Below are 21196 nucleotides of genomic sequence, written 5' to 3'. Positions count from 1 at the left end.
CTCTGTCATCAGCACTGGCACACTGCTGCTCTGTGGTTTACACTCATGCAAACACACAGCAAAAAACATAGACATGCACAGAAATACTGAGAAAACACACAATCCTCGTAAGCTGACACGCGCTCAAAAGTAAATGTGTTTGCTGGCAGACAAAAAAGCCGGTAAATCTGTTTGGCTCCGTGGATATTGTCTAAATGGCAGCTCCACTTCAGCAAATTCCCCAGCTGAATCCTTTTCTGTCAGTCTGTCCATAAAAGTCTCTGTCTGATAGTCTATCGTGTCCCTCCAGGAATTCATTGAGGGATTTTTGCCAGCACTGCCAAAATGTTTAATTTAGTTGTGGTTTTTGTGGAACACTGGTGTGCAATTTGCAACGTCTTTCAAGTCTTAAAAGAGGATGACTGCTAATAAAAACTGACGACAAGCAGGGATTTGTGTACAGTTTGATTTGACTATCCAAGATTTGAGCCTATATGATGATAATGTTATCACATGATATATATATGTTTCACTTTTTAGTTTTTAATTCCCTTTTAGACACACACCGGGCTGTTCTCAATGTAAAAGAATTACTCTGGGCAGATTATATATTGCCGTATATGTCTGTGAATTTCTTAAAGATTATAGTAACTTAGTGCTGTGCTGCTGTGACTTTGCATGGGGCAGAGTTATTGGAAACCTCCCCTTTCCTCTATGCTTCTCCAGCAACAGTTGCTAATTGCATTTTGACTGATTATCAGCATGAGGCTGTAAATCACCAGGCAAGAGAACTAAAGGGAAGTTGGAGGGTGTTACCAACAGAGAGGGATGGAGAAAATGATGTAGAGTAACACTGGACAGAGAAAGGAGGGATGAAAATGGGAAAAGGGAGAGACTGAGATTACCAATTAACATGTAAGCTTGAGAAAGAAAAAAAAAGAAAAGAAAAGAAAAAAAAAACTCAAATATGAAAGTCACCTGCTCAGTATCCCTAAGCAACTACCTACTGTTATGTGTAAATAGTGTTGGACTATGTTGTAACAGAAAACAATCCAGCCCAGTCCCCAGAATAAAACCTTGGCATTGTACGCTTTTGCAATGGATACATTTAATACACAAAGCATCAACATTTCTACAGTATGTATCATAGGGAAAGTGACGTATTTCAGATGACATTATATATGAGCTCACTTCCATGTTAAAAAGAGGCGGAGGCGGGTTGGGTGGGTGGCTAGAAAGTTATGGCATGACAGAAAGTTGCAAAAGCATCAAAGCAGCAGAGACCGCTGTTCAAGATGACTGCTCGATACATTTCAACCAACAAAGCCTGGTATTTTTAGTGAGACATTTGGAGCCATTTTTATTTAGAGAAAACTAAATGTTCCAACCCAAACCATCATCTTTTCCTAACCCTAACCTAGAGGATTTTGTGCCGTTACCTAACCAGACCTTAACAACAGTGCTATCACAACATAAAGCATAATTATTCAACTGATAAGGACCACTTGGTGTGGTATTAGAGATTAGAGATTAAACCGTAGAGAAATGATGTATCTGTAGTTTGCAGAGATCATCAATGTTTCATTCTGGAGATTGGGTTGAGCAATCACAATAAATCCCTCTAACACCATGCTTCTACAACAGCGAGAGTGGATAACATGTAAGATCATGCATGTAATGTTATGAGAGGAAGTGGTGGAAGCTTTTCACAAAAAATGTGTGTGTGTGTGTGTGTATCTGGTAAACCACTCACACTCGCACATTTTCCAATGAGAACCACACCTACTGAATGAGAGGATGGGGATATTTCCGTTAATTCTCCACAGGATAAGCTCACATACACACAATTTCACACCTGCCACTGTACAGGCCATATTGAGCAAGGTAACGAGGAAATAACCACACACACATACTAACTCTGACCCCAGCTTAACCTCTTTCCAGTCATCATCTATGCTTTCTCTGACAGGATGGCCTTTTTAACATCCTTTCTGTGGCTCAAACAGAGAAAACACCACCCATGATGTCAGCTGATAAGCCTCTCTCAGGTTACTGGTTCAATATGGGGTCACACAACATTAACGGATATGATTGTCACAGTTTACGACTTCCATGTCTGGTTTAGACGTGTGGCAGCTGTAAAAGTCTTAAGTTCTGGACCACAAAGATATTAATCTGCAATATTTGTCTTATTCACTCTTAGATCCTTTCTTCAACTCCCAGTACACACATAGGAATTCATGACTTACAGGAAGTTCACACAGCCAGTGCCAGGTGGTGGTGCAATCCAGACAAAGCTGAAACTGGTGGATGGCTGGTGGCTGACATGAGAGGCGACGACACTGCAAACAAACTGGGTTCCTCCAAACTGACGCTCTGGCATCACACCTGGAAGAGAGAGGAGAAGAGAAGTGAAACACTAAGAAGGATAATTGAGAAAGACAAAAAAACAAAACAAGGAGAAAGTTATCCTGTTATCGCCTTTATGCCACCAAAACTATTACTAAAGCCTACTGTAGTTTTACAGTATTAAAATCAACTTACATAGACATATAATTTGGTTGATGTACAGTATGTAAGAGTAATTTATTGCAGTAAGTGTCATGTAAAGTTATATTATCATTGTGTGGTAAGCCCATTTATAACGTAGTGATTTTAGAGTCTGCCTGCAGTGTGCATTCGTGGTCCTCCCAAACAACATTGCCATCATAAACTACACTGTCAGAAAACCACACCCAAAGACAAACACTCACTGGCACATAGACATGGTGTAAAGGATTGTATTTAATTTATGGCCTCTTGCATTAAAAAACCCTGCTTTTTTTCTCACTGCACTCGACTACATTACCCTGTCACTTTTCCATAAAAAAAGAAAAAAAAGAAAACGAAAACTGATGTTCTCTGTGATGAATCACCAACTGTATCTCAAGCAAGTAGGCTTGGGTTGATTTTTATATGACTAAAATGAAAAACAGTAGGAAAACACATTATAATAAATAATGGCGTGCTGTGAAAGATGGTTTGCAGGAAAGTCAAACCTATCAACCTGTTTCTGCATTTGAAATTAGCATAAGAAAGTGAACTAAAAGGGCAATGAGCAAGACATTATATTGTAATACTGCTTACAAACAAGTCAGAATGAGTCAGCAAGTAATGCATAAGACCAATTAATTTAACCAGATATAATAACAGAGAGCCAAAATAGCCTGTGTGATATAAGAGATCATGGATAGTGAAAACAAGTGAGAATAACATCTACCAGTCCTTGGTACACTGCAGTATACTTTTTACATTCATTGCTACTACAGTTTTCGTCTTCGTCTTTCATTACTTCCTGCCTCACTCTCACTGCTCATTCATCATCTCTTCTTCACGTCTGTCCTTTCATCGTTCATTCATTCATTTCTCAGCCTCCTCCTTCTTTTGTCCCTCCTTGTGAGCTGACAAGACATAACAATGCTCTTATTAATGAGGGTCTGTGTCCGGCTATGATTGCACCGATAGAATGACATCATGTCACACAATCTTTGGTTCGTATCACAGAGGGCAAGGGCAGGATGGTGCTGGATTCATCAATCACTGTGCAGACATTCAGAACAGTTTAATTATTTACTGTAAGTAAATGGCTTCATAGTGTGGGTGAAGAGCTGTGTTGAAAATGCGAATATTTGCAAAGACAAATGTGCTTCTCCCAGACATAAGATAACCCTGGAAGTTTGTCATTATTCTACAACACTGAGTCAACACAGTGTGGTCCAGTGCACACAGAGCAAACACATTCAGCCACTTTAAAAATGTATGTGATGTCCCATCTGTCTATGAAGATCTTCTCCTCTTCTCTCTTATCCTCAATCATAACTCAAATCACTGAGAACATAATCAGCAATGATTAATAACATCAGGGCTTTAATATTCCCTGAATCAATGTGCAAATCATTATGCAAAGATTGTGTGTGTGTGTGTTTGTGTGGTTCAAAACTAATCATTTAAATAGAAATAATTCAGCCCATTGCTGCCTCTAATAACTTTAACCTCACAGATTGCATCCATAAATATACACAGTGTTGACAGCACCATAAATGTTTCTGACTCGGCAAGCTGTGTGTGTGTGTGTGTGTATGTGTGTGTGTGTGTGTGTGTGTGGGCCTTAGTGTGTATCACTGCATGAAATCTTTGTTTATGCGTATGTGTGTGCAACGGCACAAACAAAGCAAGTTATCATTGCTGTCCGATGAGAAAACTAAGAAAAACAGACTTGTTATGACTTTGAGGACTATGCACGTATTTGTTTATCCTGTGAAGTTTCTGTAAATGAAGAGTTGTACATTTTCTGTACATTTTTGTCTTCCCATAGAAAAACATTTAACTGAGGTTCAAACTGGATAATCATCAAAGCAACATGATTTACCATGCTTTCACATGACAATATATTTTGTCATTATGTGTGAGTGCATGCAGTGTGTGGGCCTTGTGTGTCAGATTTACGAGGTGTCGAGCGAAGCAGCCTTTTACCATGCTAAAGAGCTGCTGGTGTGTAATAACAGACTGAGATGTAATCACCCACTAATAGTACTGCTGTTCTCCAATCACCTCGGCTACAACCTCTCCATGTAATGGCCACGATTTACTCCAAAACAAACAGACACACACTCACACAGAAAAACACACATAAACACACATTACTGTCTAGGGTTATTGCAATGTTGTTTGCCTGTGCAAAGATCTCCTCAGCACCCTATCTTTATTGTCGACATACAGAACAGCAGATACTGTTTCTACGCTGCTCTCAGGGAGGCATATATTGACATACCCATGCATCTTTATCTCTTTTTAACCCCTTCTGACACAAAAGAGTGCTATTTCCAGAACAATTCCATTGCTGTTGTGTGCCACGCAATTACTACTGTAACCAAGGCAGTCAAAACAACACTTTTGGCTCTTAATTGTCCCATTTTGTAGCAGAAGAAGAGAAGAAGTGCTGCTGAAAGTCTTTCTCAGCACATTGTCATGGTGCAATTTGAGAATCTCTGCAGATGTGCATAATTCAAGCTTAGCTCTCATGGCAATGGAAACACTATCTGGAATGCTAAGAACAGAAAGAGAGAAACACTGAGTTGGAGTTGAGCAGCAGACTAAGCAGTAGAGATAACAGAAGGAGACAGTAAAATGCTGTGTCCAAACAGAACAGACACAATGAATCACTCATTCAAAACACTCCTTCAAAGGAATATTTGTATATACAGTGATGTCACTCTAGTGTTTCCCTTATAATTGTGCAAGCCTGGCGGGCTGCCAGGCCAACAAAAACCCCCGCCAGTCCTAAAAAATCACTTTAAATGACAAAGAACAATGCCAAATATCCATTTCATTTGTAAATTAATAGCATTTGGGAGCTTCTGTGCAGCGCTGTTCCAAAACGTAAGTCAACCTCTGTGTTGAGTGAGTGGCAGAAAATACGATAAATCAGAGGAAAAGGTTAGCAGTAAGTTGTCAATCTGGCATTAAATGTACAGTACAGGCTACCATGTGTCAGTTAATAAATGCCACAGCTTCTTAGGATTAAGGTCTGGCTGCTGAGTTAGTTTTGCCCATCACTGAGAAAAAGAAAAAGGTGGGTGCCAACAACAACTCAAGACTGTAAGACAGGGTTGTTTTTCATACAGTGATGACAAACCTCTGTAATACAACCTCAACTAATTTACCACCAGCTACTGTAAGTCAAATAGAAATATGAGCAAATATTGGATGAAGTGGAAACAAACATAAAATTCAGTGTTTGAAATAAATATTGAACATAACACTATGAGAAAATTAGGAAAATACAGTAATAGGGAGAGGAGGCAACACAGAGAGAGACAGGTAGAGAGACAGAGGAACTGATGGTGCGGCTACAGAAAAGCAGAGAGCAGTTAGGCTAGGGTGAAGATGAAAAGGCAGACTGAGGCACTCCAGGACACAGCAGAAGTGGGACTCAACAACGCTCACAGAATTTCTATTCCCACTTGAAAAATACACTCAGGCGTAAAAATGCAAATAACGAAACTAGTCCCTTTCATGTGCGGGTGTGGAGAGAGAGAAAGGGAAAAAAATGACTACTATTCAATGAGTTCCAAATCCCAAATGTTTCAGTTAAGCAACAAGCTGTAGTGAACATAGAGAGCGTAAAAATGAAAGCTCTGACATTCCTGGTTCTGTCCAGGGAGATGAACAGAGAAAGAGATCCAGACTGTTTCATCATTGTTAAATGCAAATATATAACAAAGTCCTATCTGTGTCCTTATGGGGTAACCAACTCCAAAAACAGTTCATCCACTTACTCATTGCTCGCTTGACCTCTGAGTTCTTCTGTTTGTTAATATTTTGTGCTTAGTTCCTGTTTTAAAAAAAAAAACCTCCAGATTTCTTCTTGTACACTGCAACTGTGTTTATTAATATACAATTTTTGATTGATTTACTAAGAGGAAGAACTTGTCTATATTGTCAGTTTGGGATTTAGACTCTTTTGAGAAAATGTCTTTTGAGCCCTTAGTTTTTAGTGAACACATTTAAGCTTCATTGACACACATGCCTGTTCTCCACGTCTGGACTCGTTATCACACAATCAGCAGCATACAAAAGTCTCCTAATGAGCTGACAATGGCAGAAGTTGTAGCTGCAGTGCAAATGCCACTGGTGATGCATTCATGCTGCATGTTTGATGAATATCAGCAGAGTCCGCTTCTGATTCAATAAGCAGCCACAGGGGGATCTCGGAGGACTTTTGCAACCACAAATCCACAGTCAAACGCACACATGGAAATACGTGCACGCACACAAACACGCAGACTTTTTTCGCATGCAGATTGGGCACTTATGAGCTGTCAGCAATGATTAATGGCAAGGGAAGATGACCTGCTAACTCCCACGGTATGACTGGGCAGAACATGTTTCATAAATATAAACCTACACACACACACACACACACACACACACACACACGCTCGCACACACACACACACGCACACACACGCACACACACGCACACACACACACACACACATACAAAAAAGCCTATCTATACACTCGGGCATGCCCACACACAAATCCCTCAGATACATAGAAACACAGGAAAGGGGTGTGTCAGGATTTTAAGGGTCATATGTTGGTTGTAAGACTCACCCCATGTCACCCCAACATCAATCTCTGCTGGTAAATGTAGTCCATTTTTAAGGTGCCCGACAAATAGGAAGTGGGAAGTTTACCGCCTCTTTTTCATACATATTCAGTCTACATCTATGTCCCCAATAACAAAGACTTCACCATTTTTGTTTTGTTTGTCTTATATCTGGTCCTGTTCCTTTTAATTATATAAACACTTCAATTTACATCTGTCCGTTTCCTCTTTAATGTCCTCCCTCTCTCTTTTTGGATGCAGCATTTTTATCTGTCTTTATATCTCACTTTGCAAATAGATGGAGTGAGAATTCTCCCCAATGGAGCAGATGGGCAATTGGTGGCTCAGCCTGGCAGCGACTTCACACTATAGGACCAGCAGGATCCGGTCTCAATGGCATTGGAATTGATAGTTAGGCTTTGTGGCAGAGTTGCGAGGATATGAGAGGCACCATTCAAATTGATGTGCACATTTACCAGAATTATTTGGAATTTATACACACCATTTGACATCTGGTCAGTAACAAAAAAAATACTACATTTTGCACTTATCGTGCAACTGCCCTTCGGCAATGTCTGGCTTGGGGAACAAGAGGAAACTATTCGCTTGAGTGATTTGTCTGTATTTGATTTAACTGTATCCATTCCCAATAAATGTGTTCAAGGTAGTTTTTCCTGCTTGAGTTCTTCCTTTTCTCTTTTGCATAGAAAATGTTGACATGAAGGGAGTCAGAAATGCACACATTGTTTATCAGGTGATCAGGAGGTAAGAGGAATGTGGGTGCTTGTTGCTTACATTGTATCTACTACAGTATACACTGTAAATCTGGTGAGCTGGTCCAGCTTTCCCTTTACTGTTAATTAATTTATGTACACATTAATACAGAGCACACACACATAACCATAAACACATGCTCACTTTCATGGCCCCATACATGAGCACATACACATACAAACTCAACCACAAACAGAATAATAAAATGCATGTGTATGAATAGCAGTTTAGCTCAGAGCATTAATGAAAGCCCGATGCAATAGACTAATGTGCTGTAAGGAGATTAGGTTATTTGATTTTTGTCTTGGGAATTCATATTTATCACCACTCACTATATACATTTTGATTAAAAACAGAGAAGGGGGTATAATTTAAAAAGCACAGATTAATGCTTATGATGCACATCTTTTGTCCTCCAGGCCTGCTTCATGTGTGTTTCTGTCTGATGTGTGTGTGTGCACGTGTATGTGTGTGTGCTCATATACAGACAGATAATAGCCATATAACCAGCAATCATTCTCCCACTTCCCACTCAAACTTAGAAATTCAATGTACACCATTCCAGATAATTTGGCGAGCAGGCCCATTAAAGACTCATATTTCACGTGGTAATTCTTAAAACCTGTCATAGACCTAGTGGAGCATTAACATATGTTATTAAAAGCCTGTGAATGTATGGGAATCTGTCAAAAACCAGAATAATGCTTCTGTCAGCATGTTTCAAGAGAAGGCCACACAATGGCAACATAAATGATATATCACAACAGTACTGACAGCCTGAGTAGGGACCCCATACGCTTTGTGCTGCTGAATGATCCCATGCTATGTTTATGTGCGTTTGTGTGCGCCGGTTGCATTGCATTCACCCCTTCTTCCCAACACCATCCTCAGCTGGGCAGCCGGACCACTCCAGGGCCTCATCGAGCATGACAACCTGACTCTGGTCTACCATTGGCTGAAACGGGCATCTATCTTAACATCTGCCAATCATACTGCCATAGAAACGGGTTGGCAGCATAGTGGTGATGGCAGGGGTCCGGCACAACATTGCCAGGAGGAAGCTGTGTGTTAATATGGGTGGTGAAAGATGCCAGTGGCCAAGGGGAAAGGGGGTAAGATACTCTGTGGGAAAATGTAAGGGGGGGGGGGGGGGGGGGGCACATGAATGCAAGTAAGTTTAGTAGGCAGTACAGGACACCTGGTGGTCTGCTGAGCTTCATTTGTGTGTAGGTGAGCATGTACAGAAGTTTGCATGAGAAACTTACTGTGCGCATGTTTATATTTATATATTATTGTGTTTTTCCATGTGTGCACAGTGTGTTCAACTAAATGTTCTGTGAAAGAAGCCATTTGTGTGTAGATAAAATGTTTACATTCATACCCTGGCTCTAAGCACCTGACCAGATTTACCCATATGCTTACATTCACAGAACAATTGCTCTTTCATTTAGGCTTCCATTGTATCTCACAGCATCCATCATCCATCATCCATAAACTGCTGAAGGCAAGGCCACACACCCACACCCACACACACACACACACACACACACACACACACACACACACACGAAAGCTAGGGGCTTATTGTAGGAGCTGCCAATGTGGCTCTAACCAGCTGAAAGAGACAAAGTACTGTAGAGGACAACATACATGAACAATACATTTAAAACATAACTTTAACTAATTCAATAAATGCAGTTTCTTCTGTAAAATTTCACATACATGTTGCACCCATCAGGACCAATAACTGAAAACTAATAGTATAAAGGAAATAAAGATTTGGTTTATTGCTTGCGGCTGCATACTGCTTCCTTTCAATGATCAAGAGCTACAAGTCATACAAGCATGAATGATAAATGGAGTACAGGAACACTACTGCAGCATAATATACCCCCCTGAACTAATGTGTCATAATTGAAATGAATGTTGTTCTGAATCAAACAAGTGTTGTGTGTTGTTTTGGAGCCCCACCCTGTATGATAGATGAGATCTCTGTGCAGCCCTGTAATCCATCTCAAAGGCACAATCACATACTCCCACACACGTAGTATTTTCAAAAGCATGCATGCAAGCCAATGATAAATACATAGCAACTGTTAGAAAGAAAATTCCAGATTATTACAACTTTGGTGTTATCATTATTATTATTTTTGGGACTTGTTTCTCAGTGATGTCAAAGAAACTGAAAGCTGAAATTACATAATGCGAAACTCAGTCTGACAATCAGACATGTTGTAAAGAAGCCAACAGTTTAGCCATATTATCTAAACCAATTTATTTTAAGGGTCCAAAAAAGACCTGAGATCCTGTACTCCTTAAAAGAATAAGTATGGTTGGTCAAAGTTGAACCAGACAGTTCACAGCTGACAGTTTAAGTAATAGCTTCACCCTCATCTTTGTTTTTTCTACTTTGTTTCAAAATTATCATCTGACTTTAAATGCTGCTTGCCAGGTTGGACTCTTTTTTAGCAATGTTGCATCATGTTCATACCACAATAATTAACTTGGTGAGCACAATGTTAATATTACTCATTTTGTATTAAAGTTGAATAAAATCGGATTTTTCCTTTCCCTCCTCTGTCTGATTTTTTAATAGAGTTCAGCTGAGACACAGGGGCCTGTTTAAAACTCGGGTCAGTCCCAGGCTCAAGATGTGTGTGTGTCTGTGTGTGTGTGTGTGTTACATAAACCATCAGGGTGAAGTGTTGCTGAAAGGCTGATTGGAGTTTGCATAGTGCTGGTTGAGTGAGGCCTGTGGAGCAGCATCCAGTTGAGGACAGCCAGCTCTGTGCCCCAGGAGAAATTTACCACACTGGGTGGCAAAGTCACTAAACTCTCCTTCCCCCACCCTTCCAGTACTTGAGCATCCATTCCATCTTCCATCCCTCCATCTCTCCATCCATCCATCCATTCATCCGTCCATCCATCCATCCTCCGTCCATCCATCAGTGAAGCCCGTGAGCGGCTGCCTTCTGTGGGTGTGTGTCATTGTAGCTTGGCAGGCACACACCACAGCTTTACCGGCAGGCGCCAGGGCTAATTTGATTTTTAATTCAACACGACTCCTCGGCTAATAGTTTGAGCTGGGGATTAATTAATCTGATTTGACTTGTGCTAATTTCTTGCACCCACGTCCCTGCTCTCCACATGTCAGTGCAGCAAATAAACAAACTGGTGGGGCCGTTGTCTCGCAGGCTCTGTCCTGACACACATGTTGAGAATGAGAGATAGAGACCTGAGGCGACAGGTGAGAAGCCAGTGGAAAGCCTGGGGAAAGTCATGGTGCCTGTCTTGCATTTGCATGCATGTGTATATGTACAGTATGTGTGTGTATTTAAATGTGTTTATGGAGGAGGCTGGAGCTGAGCCTGGTCTGACAGAGGAGTGCTGGGAGGCAGTGAACTAATCACGGCAACAGCCTGGCTCTCGTAAGGAGGGCGAAACATAGAGAAGGTCACCAACTATTTTCGCTGCCAACATATGGGTCAGATTGGATCTGGGTGAGTTGCAACTTGCATATAATGTAAAAAAAAAAAGGGCCGGCAGTGGAGCACTCCTGTTCTTCTCTGAGGCTTTTAGAGGGTGGAAGGGCCAGATCCAGTCAGGGCCCTACAGGGAGAAACCAGAACCACTAAGCTTCCTCATCTCACAGAGAGTCAGAGAGAGCACTTCCACTGTTTGTACTGCTCTGTGCAAGGGAACTTTAAAAATGAATAGACCTCAGAGTGCAGCCCGGATGGCGTGCACTTGGTGGAGGAGACTTTGTAAAATCACTTTTCCTCAGTTTGCACACCAAACCCACAGATGCCCACACACATGCAAGGTGCATCTGGAGGTATAGAATATGAGATGTTTTATATCACAACACAACAAAGACACATTTCAAAGTCAGCTTGCCTCTGTGTTGAAATGATGCAAACCCACTAGTGTTCACAGAAATGTGTCAAACTGAGCAGTCTTTGAGTCAAAGCTTTCTCTGTCTTTATTCTATCTTTATTTCTCCCTCCCTTCTCATTCTCTCTGGCAAGTAACCAACCTCTCTGCATGGCAGAAAATAACATTGCTCTGCTCAAGAGAGACCACACATGGGAGAAACAGCCTACGCCTGCTGCTCTCTCCTGCAGGATAGAAAAAAAATAAAAATAAAAATAAAAAACCTGGCCAACATCTCACACACCACTTTGAAATCTCTATCACAGTCAGTCCAGCTCCAGCTTTCCCCTTTTTCTGCTCTCCCGGTCACCCTGGACCTTTTTACCATACATATGGATGCAGAAAATATAGTGAAGAAAATAAAAAGCACTGAAATGCTCAGCGGATGTGTAGAAATACATGTTTGCTCTCACAAAAAGCAACACACACGTATGCACACCTTTACTTACTCACACACATACATGCACATGTGCATGAACGCAGACACACATACATAAAGATGTAAGTCTGCTTAGTGAAGCTGTGGGAGTTCAAAGAAAGGCTCGTGTTTTCCAAGACAGCTAGTGTACACTAAGTGAACCAGTAAATTCCCAGCAGTAGTGCTCCAGCAGGTCCACCATCACACCTGAGAGGCAAGACCTTTGCTGCTGGGATGTATGGCCAACACTAATGCACTGGTCCCAACTCTGCTGTGGATGATTCGAAAATTATTAATGGATGATGTTCTATTCTGTTTGAATTCTTAGAAAGTGAGCTTGCTTTTCACTTCCAGGGAGGTTTCGAGCATTGAAACACTACATGACTTGTGATACATCATTAGCCAAAGCATTCCTCGGGACTCTGAGAGCACCGAAATGTTTAGCCACCTGTTAGCAGCCTCTCAGTATTGTGAGAGTGGTGGGGGAAGACGTGCCAGGTGGCGGGAGGGACGGAAGAGAAGCTCAGTCTGGGCATGAAAGGTGGAAATGTCCTGTGCCAGCAAAGCAGGGAGATTTACAGCAAGCAGACCCAGCCACCCTAAAGTCTGATCTAACACTATGCTGCAGAGAACACAAATCAGCTCCCATACATAACCCTGCCCCTGACAACTCATTTCATCTTCTGCACTAATGAATTCATCATCAGGAGGTATCTGCCTTTGGGTGCCTCAGCCCTGAGCAGGGAAGGAGTAATGGCTTAGATAAGTCATCATCATCATTATCAACATCAACATCGCCGCCACTGCTGCCAGCACCACCTTCCCTCTGTTCAGCCCATAGTTCAGAAGCAACAATTTGAGACTGCACGGTGTCCTTGACAGAGTTGCAAATGGGGAACTTTGGCATTGTTCAAGGTTATTACAACGACGGATGTCAGAGTAAATGTGTCACAGATGCACATCCTAAGTGTAAGAATCAGCATGAGTGTGTCTATGTCAATGGAATTTGAATGTGTTGTGGTATGAGTGGATAAGTCAGTGAGTGTGAGAGCTCCTACGATAGCAACAACGTGTATGTATGTGTGTGTGTGTGTAGTGTAGTGTGTGCGTGTAGTGTAGTGTGTGCGTGTATGAAGGAGTCTAAGCGGCGCAGTCAGGGAGCTGTCAGCAGAGAGCCAGGGAGCAGGCTGATCACAGGGATGCAGTGCGTTTGAAGTCTCCTAGGGACTGACAGCTTCTCTCCCCATGGGAACCCCTTCCCTCACCCCTTCTCTCCACCCTGCACCATCCTTTCTCAATATCATTCCTCTTTATCCTCCATCTCTCCCTACACAGTATCTCCTTCTCAGTTTTCCTCCTCATCCCACTGAAGGAGGGGTGGTGGATGGGATGTGTGGAAGCACACTTGTGCTCTCCTGGGACTGTTAGTGATGTGTTTGAAAAAGCACAGAGGTTCCAAAACAAGGCTTTGTTCAATAGGAAACACACCTGTGAGTGTGTATCTGTAAATAATGTACTGACATGATGAGCTGCCATCTCTCATAGTCTGACATTCTGTCTGACATTCAATCTGGCTTGGTGGCAAGAGGGCGCAAGCAGCAGCTGACCTTCAGCCTTGAGATAGATGAGTGTGTGTAAATCAAGATTTGAATGCATAATTGTGCATAATCACACCATTCACGATTGTATATTTCTATATGTTTCTATTTCTGCATGAGTCCTAAAGAATGCGTGTGCAGCATGATTATACTTTTGGCTGCAAATGCTCTTTGGCCCCTCCTCCACAGGTCAAGGTGCAGCAGAATTTCATCTCTAATCGGGCTGTGTGTTAGCATGAGCCCATCCGTCATGGGGACAGAGTGTCGGCTGGATGTCCCTGTCACTAAGCTGTCCATTTTGTCAGACAGCCAGATCCATCATATTGAGATGGGGACTGATCCTTGCTAGCAGAAGCCAACCGCCCTGCAAATACATACAAATATGCAAATTAACGACAAAATAAACATCACCCTGCAAACGAGCCATCCATCAATGACCAGTTTCTCAGCAGCTCAGCATTGGCACAGCAACACCAATCAGCCACTCCGTCAGAGGGAGTGATGGAACGCCATCCTCTCATCCTCAGTCTCCTCTCCTCCCCCCTCCTTATATCATTCACATACTGTCTCCCTTTCATTGGTCCCATTTGCCATTTTTCATGCACACTTTCTCAAATTTTCCTCTCTCACTCTGCACTCACTCTCTTTCCCTTAATCTCAAACATTTTGTCAGCCCCATGTTGGCATTTTTGCCTATCCATTTCCCTCCTGTCTTTTTTCTAGGCGCTCTCCTCCCTTCAAGTGCCTTTTGTTCATGATTGTAATTATAAGTTAGGGGGAGCCATTTAGAATGAATACTTGTTCTGTCTTCATGTTTGAATGGATAATTGTGTGATGGGAAACATTTTGCCATTAGAGAAGCAATACAAATCAGACCACATGACATTTCTTTCCATCAAAGCCCTGGTCTATGGGGTCCAATATTTAACCTCATCATCACTGTGTGATACATGACGATAAATTAAAATTATGACAATGTACAAAAGTCAATGTTTTCATCATACAATCTTTGTAGAAGCTAGTTTGAAAACTGCGTGAGTTCCTTTCAGAAAGCCAAGAGGCTGGAATGGAAAGAAAGAGACCTTAATGGAATAAAAGTCAAAGGAGGGAAAAACACGGAGCAGTTGGAATTCTCCAGCAGCTGAGTCAGTCCAGACTCATGTAGCTTTTCTGGCAGTATGTGTAGACATCCCCTCTGCTCTGAGCATGCTGCACACGCACACACACACGCATTCACGCACACACACACAGTGTAAAAGTTACTCTCTAAAAGATGTTCTCTAACAAAGGTCTCTACTGAGCACTTAGGCTGTCAAACTCTTCGACACAATACGCTGAAATGAATCATTTTACACACTCTACCTAATCCATAAGCTATATGTTGTGACTATATGAAGCCCACAATGACATGTTGAGTCTCCTGCCAGTCTCTGGCACCTTGAAACGGAATAATTGCGGCCACTGCGCCACAGTCGGACTAGTTTATCTGGCCCCTTATGGGCACATTCATGAAAACCAAATTCACTTTACACTGTGTTCTCCCCCTTTCAAGTGGGCCTAGCTCCCAAACATAACATTGTTTTTAGCTCCAGTTTGTCTGATTCTGCACTAGCCATAGCAAAGCAATTACAGCATCATAAAGGTCTGTGGTTTGCCACCCGGCGGCTAGTGGAGGATGTCCTGCCTTTAGGCAGTGGTAGAACGAGCCATGGGCAACTGGAGTCATAGCTCAGGCTACAAACTGAAAATATGGCGTTCTCCAGACCCTGATTGTCACACCAATTGCTCCATCACACTTCAGCTAATTCGACAATGAGTGGGTGTTCAGTTCTGACGACGCAATAAAAAGCCAGTCCCTCAAAGCTTCACACTTTTATTACAAATGTAGTGTGAAGAGCATTGTTATTCAGAGGGAGTGGCCAATAAAATGCTCACTTTTCTGTCTACACGTTGTGGTGTTTGTGTGTGAGGGTCTCTAAATTATAGTTTAGACAGTAGACAGAGAAAGAAGAAGACCAGTGATAGAACGAGTGTATTTGCATGCAGTGTGGTCATGCACATGTACATGCACTGGTTTTTATTAGTTTTCTGTAAAAAGCAGTGATGGGTGACACAAATAGCGGAGGGGAATTCTCTCTTTTGTGCTCGCCGCCACTGCTCTGACCACACCAACCACGAGACATCCCCAAACAGAGTATACAAACACTAAAACCTCTCTGTCTCCACAGCTCCCTTCCTTTATCTGTTTATCTATTCCTCCTCCATTCTTCTCTGTTTCAAATCATCCATGCTCCTTATATGGCCATTTGGCTATATTTGTCTTTTTTTCTCTCCTAAAATTGACCCAGCAAAAATAAAACACCTACAAATAGAACAGTCTTAAATAGTAATTAACTTAATCTGGTGATTTTAAATCTTAAAAAATATCCCCGGTGGTGGCGGTGCCATGAGGTTTCACTTTTCCTGGAGTTGATGTTGGTTCCTGCACTGATACATCTGTCAACCACATGTTCCCCCAACCAGCCACCGCTCTAACAGCTGTACACAGCTGGAGTATGTGTATGTGCATTTGAATGAGAATGGGTAGGTATTTTCTTTATTGCATTCTATATGTGTGTGTGAATGTGTGCATGTTGCCATCTGTGTGTATCAGTGTCCCCTACATGCCTTCATTGAGGGGGATTAGAGCCACACCCTTTCTCAGACGCTCTAAACTAAAAACCACAAGGCTCGTAAAGCTCCCTTGCGGAGTTGTATGACCTTCTTGTCCTCTCAGATCCCTTTATATTTGTCACAACAACAATACACATCAAGCAGTATCTCATTCTATTATTGTTCCACTGCATTATCTTCAAAGCGTTTTGTTCAAACACTGACTCTGTTGTGCACCGTGGTGTCACCAGGTTTCTATGAGCTCATTGATGAAGCTCTCTCTTGCTGGAAGCATCCCTCTTCAGGTCACCCCAAGGCTAAAGAACGTTCTCTTTCCAGAGGTGACAACCTGCCGTGGGCTGTAATCTGCAGACCAGTCAGGCTGCTGCCACAAGGTGTCACATGAAATTCCCATCTTCTTAATAATTGTGCAGATGATTGAAGTAAAGGAAAAATATAATTCTGAATTAGACAGCTGTCACACCATGAGCACTATAAGGAAGACTACAGTGACTGTGATAAATCATCCTTCTGTTTTGCTTTTTACATTGATTCTGTGTATGGTTTAATGATTTCTGAAAACCCTCATTGGCAGAGGATGCAGGAGAATCAGAACAGAGAGACAAAGTGCAGAGACCTCTTTAGTTGAGGACTGACTGAGTAGGTTAGTAGCACTCTGAAACCTGTATGTTCCCTTTCAGTCGATTCACTTGCTACGACACATAGTATGGGATATCACAGCCCAGCATGGCCTGACTCAAGAAGCAGCTCATCTGTTGTGAAAGTGGATGCCTGTGTGACAACAGTACACAGTGTGATGACATCAGTACACAGTGTGATGACATCAGTACACAGTGTGATGACGTCCTTCAAATCCTGTTATTCACCCCACTAAGAACCTAGCTAGCTACAGCCAGTTAGCTCTGTGTCTTCAGTGGGCTATTGGCATCTTGAAATTAGCTTAAAAGCCCCTGTTGCTGTTAGTCACTGGGCTACCCACAGAGCGCTAGTCCTGTGTGCGTTTTATCTATGTGCTTGATGTCCCAGTAGCGAAAAAGTCTTCTGTCCACCCGTGTCCTCATGGGTACGGTTGTCTTTGCACGAAAAAAGACCAGCAGTAGGCATGTCCCGCCCCTAACTGGGCTGACCACATGGAGTATGTTGAGGGGTTAGCAGAATTTGAGCTGAGAGTGCTAGCTAGCTGCAGCCCAAGCTAGCTGCTTGCCATGATGACGATGACGTGCTGGATATTGACTTGCATATACAAGGTTTGTCAGAGAATGAACAGGAGGCTTTATCATCAGGCCAGTACGCTGCATTAGTCGGCCAGGATGACATCGTTCTCACTGTACCACTGTGCAGCTGAGAAACTGGCTCAGAAATACTTGCGTCATGGCACCTTGCTATGGACAGTATTTGGATCTGGATGGAACCTGGAAAAGCTACTTTTGTCAACCCTCTGCCTATGCAGCCATCCCTGGCAGTTCATCTGGCCCCATCCCACAACCGTGGTGTGGGCGGCCCCACAGCCTTCCCATCCGAGCACTGCAGGTTCTGCCCATCTCAGCTGGAGAAGATTTACTGAGCATGGGCAGGCACTGCTGGTGTGCTGCGCTCTGTCACCATGTATGTCCCCGTGTCTAGCAGAGCTTGGGACACAGATGTCCTCAACAGTCTGATGGCACCTTTTCTCAACCAAGCCTGAATTACCATGGATTATATTCTCCAGGTGTCCCACTGTGCACTGCTCTCCATGGGCAGATGGATGGTATCTACAGTGGTGGCGCAGAGATGTTACAGGGATAGGGCTGTTTATTTGGACAAGCCAGGGTCTGCTGTAGGCTTGTTTAGGCAGTCGCTCAATGCTATTCAGGCAAAGTTGAGGAAGAGGCAGAAAGAAGCTCTGCACAGCATCATCCCCAGATGTGACGTGAAACTTTTGCAGACAGTTAGCGCTCGCAAGACTGCAATACTGCTGCGATACTACTACCCACAAGTTTGGGCTACCAGTTGGTGAAGCGTCAACCACCTGGTCATACTTCACACCACTCAGGGGCATGATATCTCATACTGTATGTGTTGTGCCCTCGTTCCTCCCCTTCAGGAAACAGAAGTTATACTCATAACATTTTGACTTCACTGCTTAGCACATTACACATACTGTAACGGAAGGATTTACAGACTTATTCAAACACACCATGCCGAAACTCACAGTTCAACAAGCTGCTGCCTATCAGCCTGTGTAGCCCTTCTCTTAAAACTTTTCAAATTAATGAGAGTGAAGCAAAGGTGACGCAATCCGTGCTTGGATGCCTCCCCAGTAAACAGTGCTGCCAAGAGTGAAGCGCTGCCCTGGCTGGGGTGAAGTCAGCATCTCAAGAACAGTGGAGTTAGTCAGGATAAGTGAGCCCACTGGGCAATAGTTCTGGGCCAGTAGCCCTGTTCTCTAAGGAGTTCTTTATGGCTGGTCCATTGCCCCTAGAGAGCCCCCACCCTTGCACACAGGGACTCCATCCGCACACACTTCATCTGAGTCTAAAAATCCTCATTGTGTGCCCATAAATGGGTCACACTTAACTTTAATTCCGTTGCCTCTTGACTGTAATTAGTCTACACTAGTCTAAACATTTTTAAACCAAATTCAAATATATACTTCATATGTATGCAGTATATGAAATTAAAAAAAAAAGATTGTAAGATGTATGTAAGATGAGTACACTGTAAATGAACACTGTAAATTAACTGACTTTAGGTAATATTTAGGAAATTACAAACAACAATAAAGAATAGTAGTCCCCAGCTTGCAAACAAGTTTTCGAAACCAATTATTAAACAAGATAACATGACTGTTGAACTTTAGGGGAAACCCAAATGCAAGATGTAATTCAACCTAACCCCTCATTATCCTGATGATCATTGATATGTTTTCCTTTATAATTTAGTTTTGTTTTCAAAGGACTCACACACTTTTCATCACACACTTCTGCTTTGTCCATTCTTCATCTCATATTCAGTCTTGTGTTTTTCTTCTCTCAAACATCAATTAAAATCCATATGGACAAAATCCATGTTCACATCATCCCCACTCCTCATCCATCATGGCCTGTCACAACAGGAGTGGGGAAGTGGTCTTGTACTCATTCTGGGAACGGATGTGGATCAGTGAACTGGGCCGTGCACACTCTGAAATTCCATAGTCCCAGCGCTAAGATACGATTGAAAGTATCTGAGGGTTTGTTTGTGCTAAAAGGCAAAGCTAAGTTGAGCATTTGAAGAGCTTATATTGGCACTGGGAGCATGACTGAGCAGGCCACACTAAACCGCCTTAAGTAGTATCTCTTGAGGACTTACCAAAGCCAAAGGCAGCTGGAGCAGGGATTGGAGCAGACTGGACTGGTGTAGAGGTGTAGAGGCCAGTCACAAGTAGACCATCAAAGGATACACTCGTAGAGATGGTTACTGAAGAGAGAGGAAAAAGAAAATGTGTTACTCTCAATTTGTTACTGCATTTCCTTATCCAGGTGTTCAAGTCACAAAGCACCCAACCAAAACAAAATAATTAAAACAAATAAGATGCTTTCTCTCTTCCCTTTACTGAGCCTTATTAGTTTATTGATAACTTACAAAAAGACTGGAACATAAACTGCAATTTATCACTTGATTAGGTGTCAGAGCTTACCGCAGCTAACTCTCACTTCTTTTGCAGGGTACAAAGATAATTAGCTGGTGTGATGTACATGTGTGTAGACACCACACTCGAGTTCCTGCTACTAATGAGCACAGAGCTCAGGTGTTAACAAGTGTAGATGTAAAGTGACCATTAACTGGGACGCCAATGAGACCAAATGCCCTGCAGGAAGAGAGGAGAGCATGCAGATGTGCAAGCAGGTGTTAAAGCAAAAGCAAAGCAACACACACACATGCACACACACACACACACACGTACTGTACACACACAAGCACAATTAAAGATCCTGCATGCCCCACGGGCTTGAGTCACTTCTACAGTAATCGGACAAGAAAAGAGAAGCATCACCTCACTGTCTTTCTCATCCCAAACAAATCAACAGTGCTTTAATCAAAGCCTGTCCCTATTGACAAGCATATTAGAAAAGACTGATGAGTAAATTGGCTGTATCCCTGATAGCCTCGCTAACCCTCGATTCATTACAGGTCATCACAAACAGCAGGGAGCAGATAACTGCCAGAGGTCTATTATCCTGCTGTACAGATCTACAGCTTATCCAGCAGCAAGTTAACTATTGATCCACCCGGTAAACAAAGGCCCTGAGTGACGGGACCACAGAGCCGGCTGCATCACTGGAAAAAATAGCTCAGCCACTGGACTGCTTCCAGCCAGACAGATCAGAGCACAGGGGAAGAGTCTGCGGCTCAAAGGAGAACAAACTCCCAAAAACTACACTTTTTTGCACACGGAGGAATAAAAATCTTTGCAGTGGGGAAAGATGGAGGCATTGTTATTTCCTGACCCTGGAATCCTCCTGCTTTTGGGAGAAACTGCAGGGGAAAAGGAGATGTTGGTGTGTTTTTAGTAACAATAGCAACCTGTCAATTTGGTCTTGGAGCGTTTATTCTTCTGGGCTTGGTCTGTTTCGATGTGGGAATCCTGGGCAGAGCAGACTCCTGTGTGGCCCAATCTCCCTGCCTGCCTGTCTGTCTGTCTGTCTG

The 21196-nt window shown here is 42.6% G+C and overlaps 1 protein-coding gene across 1 annotated transcript in view; it reads right to left on the bottom strand.

Annotated features, from left to right (window-relative positions):
• reln (reelin) overlaps positions 1-21196 on the bottom strand; it is a 96182-nt gene that overhangs the window by 56547 nt on the left and 18439 nt on the right. Inside the window, exons 2-3 of the mRNA XM_053319240.1 lie at positions 19859-19966; positions 2229-2367 (exon numbers count right to left, since the gene is read on the bottom strand). Coding sequence (XP_053175215.1) covers positions 2229-2367; positions 19859-19966 — 247 coding nt within the window. The remainder of the gene's footprint in view (positions 1-2228; positions 2368-19858; positions 19967-21196) is intronic.

This window comes from Scomber japonicus, chromosome 5, assembly GCF_027409825.1.
Source record: "Scomber japonicus isolate fScoJap1 chromosome 5, fScoJap1.pri, whole genome shotgun sequence".
NCBI lineage: Eukaryota > Metazoa > Chordata > Actinopteri > Scombriformes > Scombridae > Scomber > Scomber japonicus.
The sequence above is the reverse complement of the archived record's forward strand: the minus strand, read 5'-3'. Positions and strand labels throughout refer to the sequence as shown.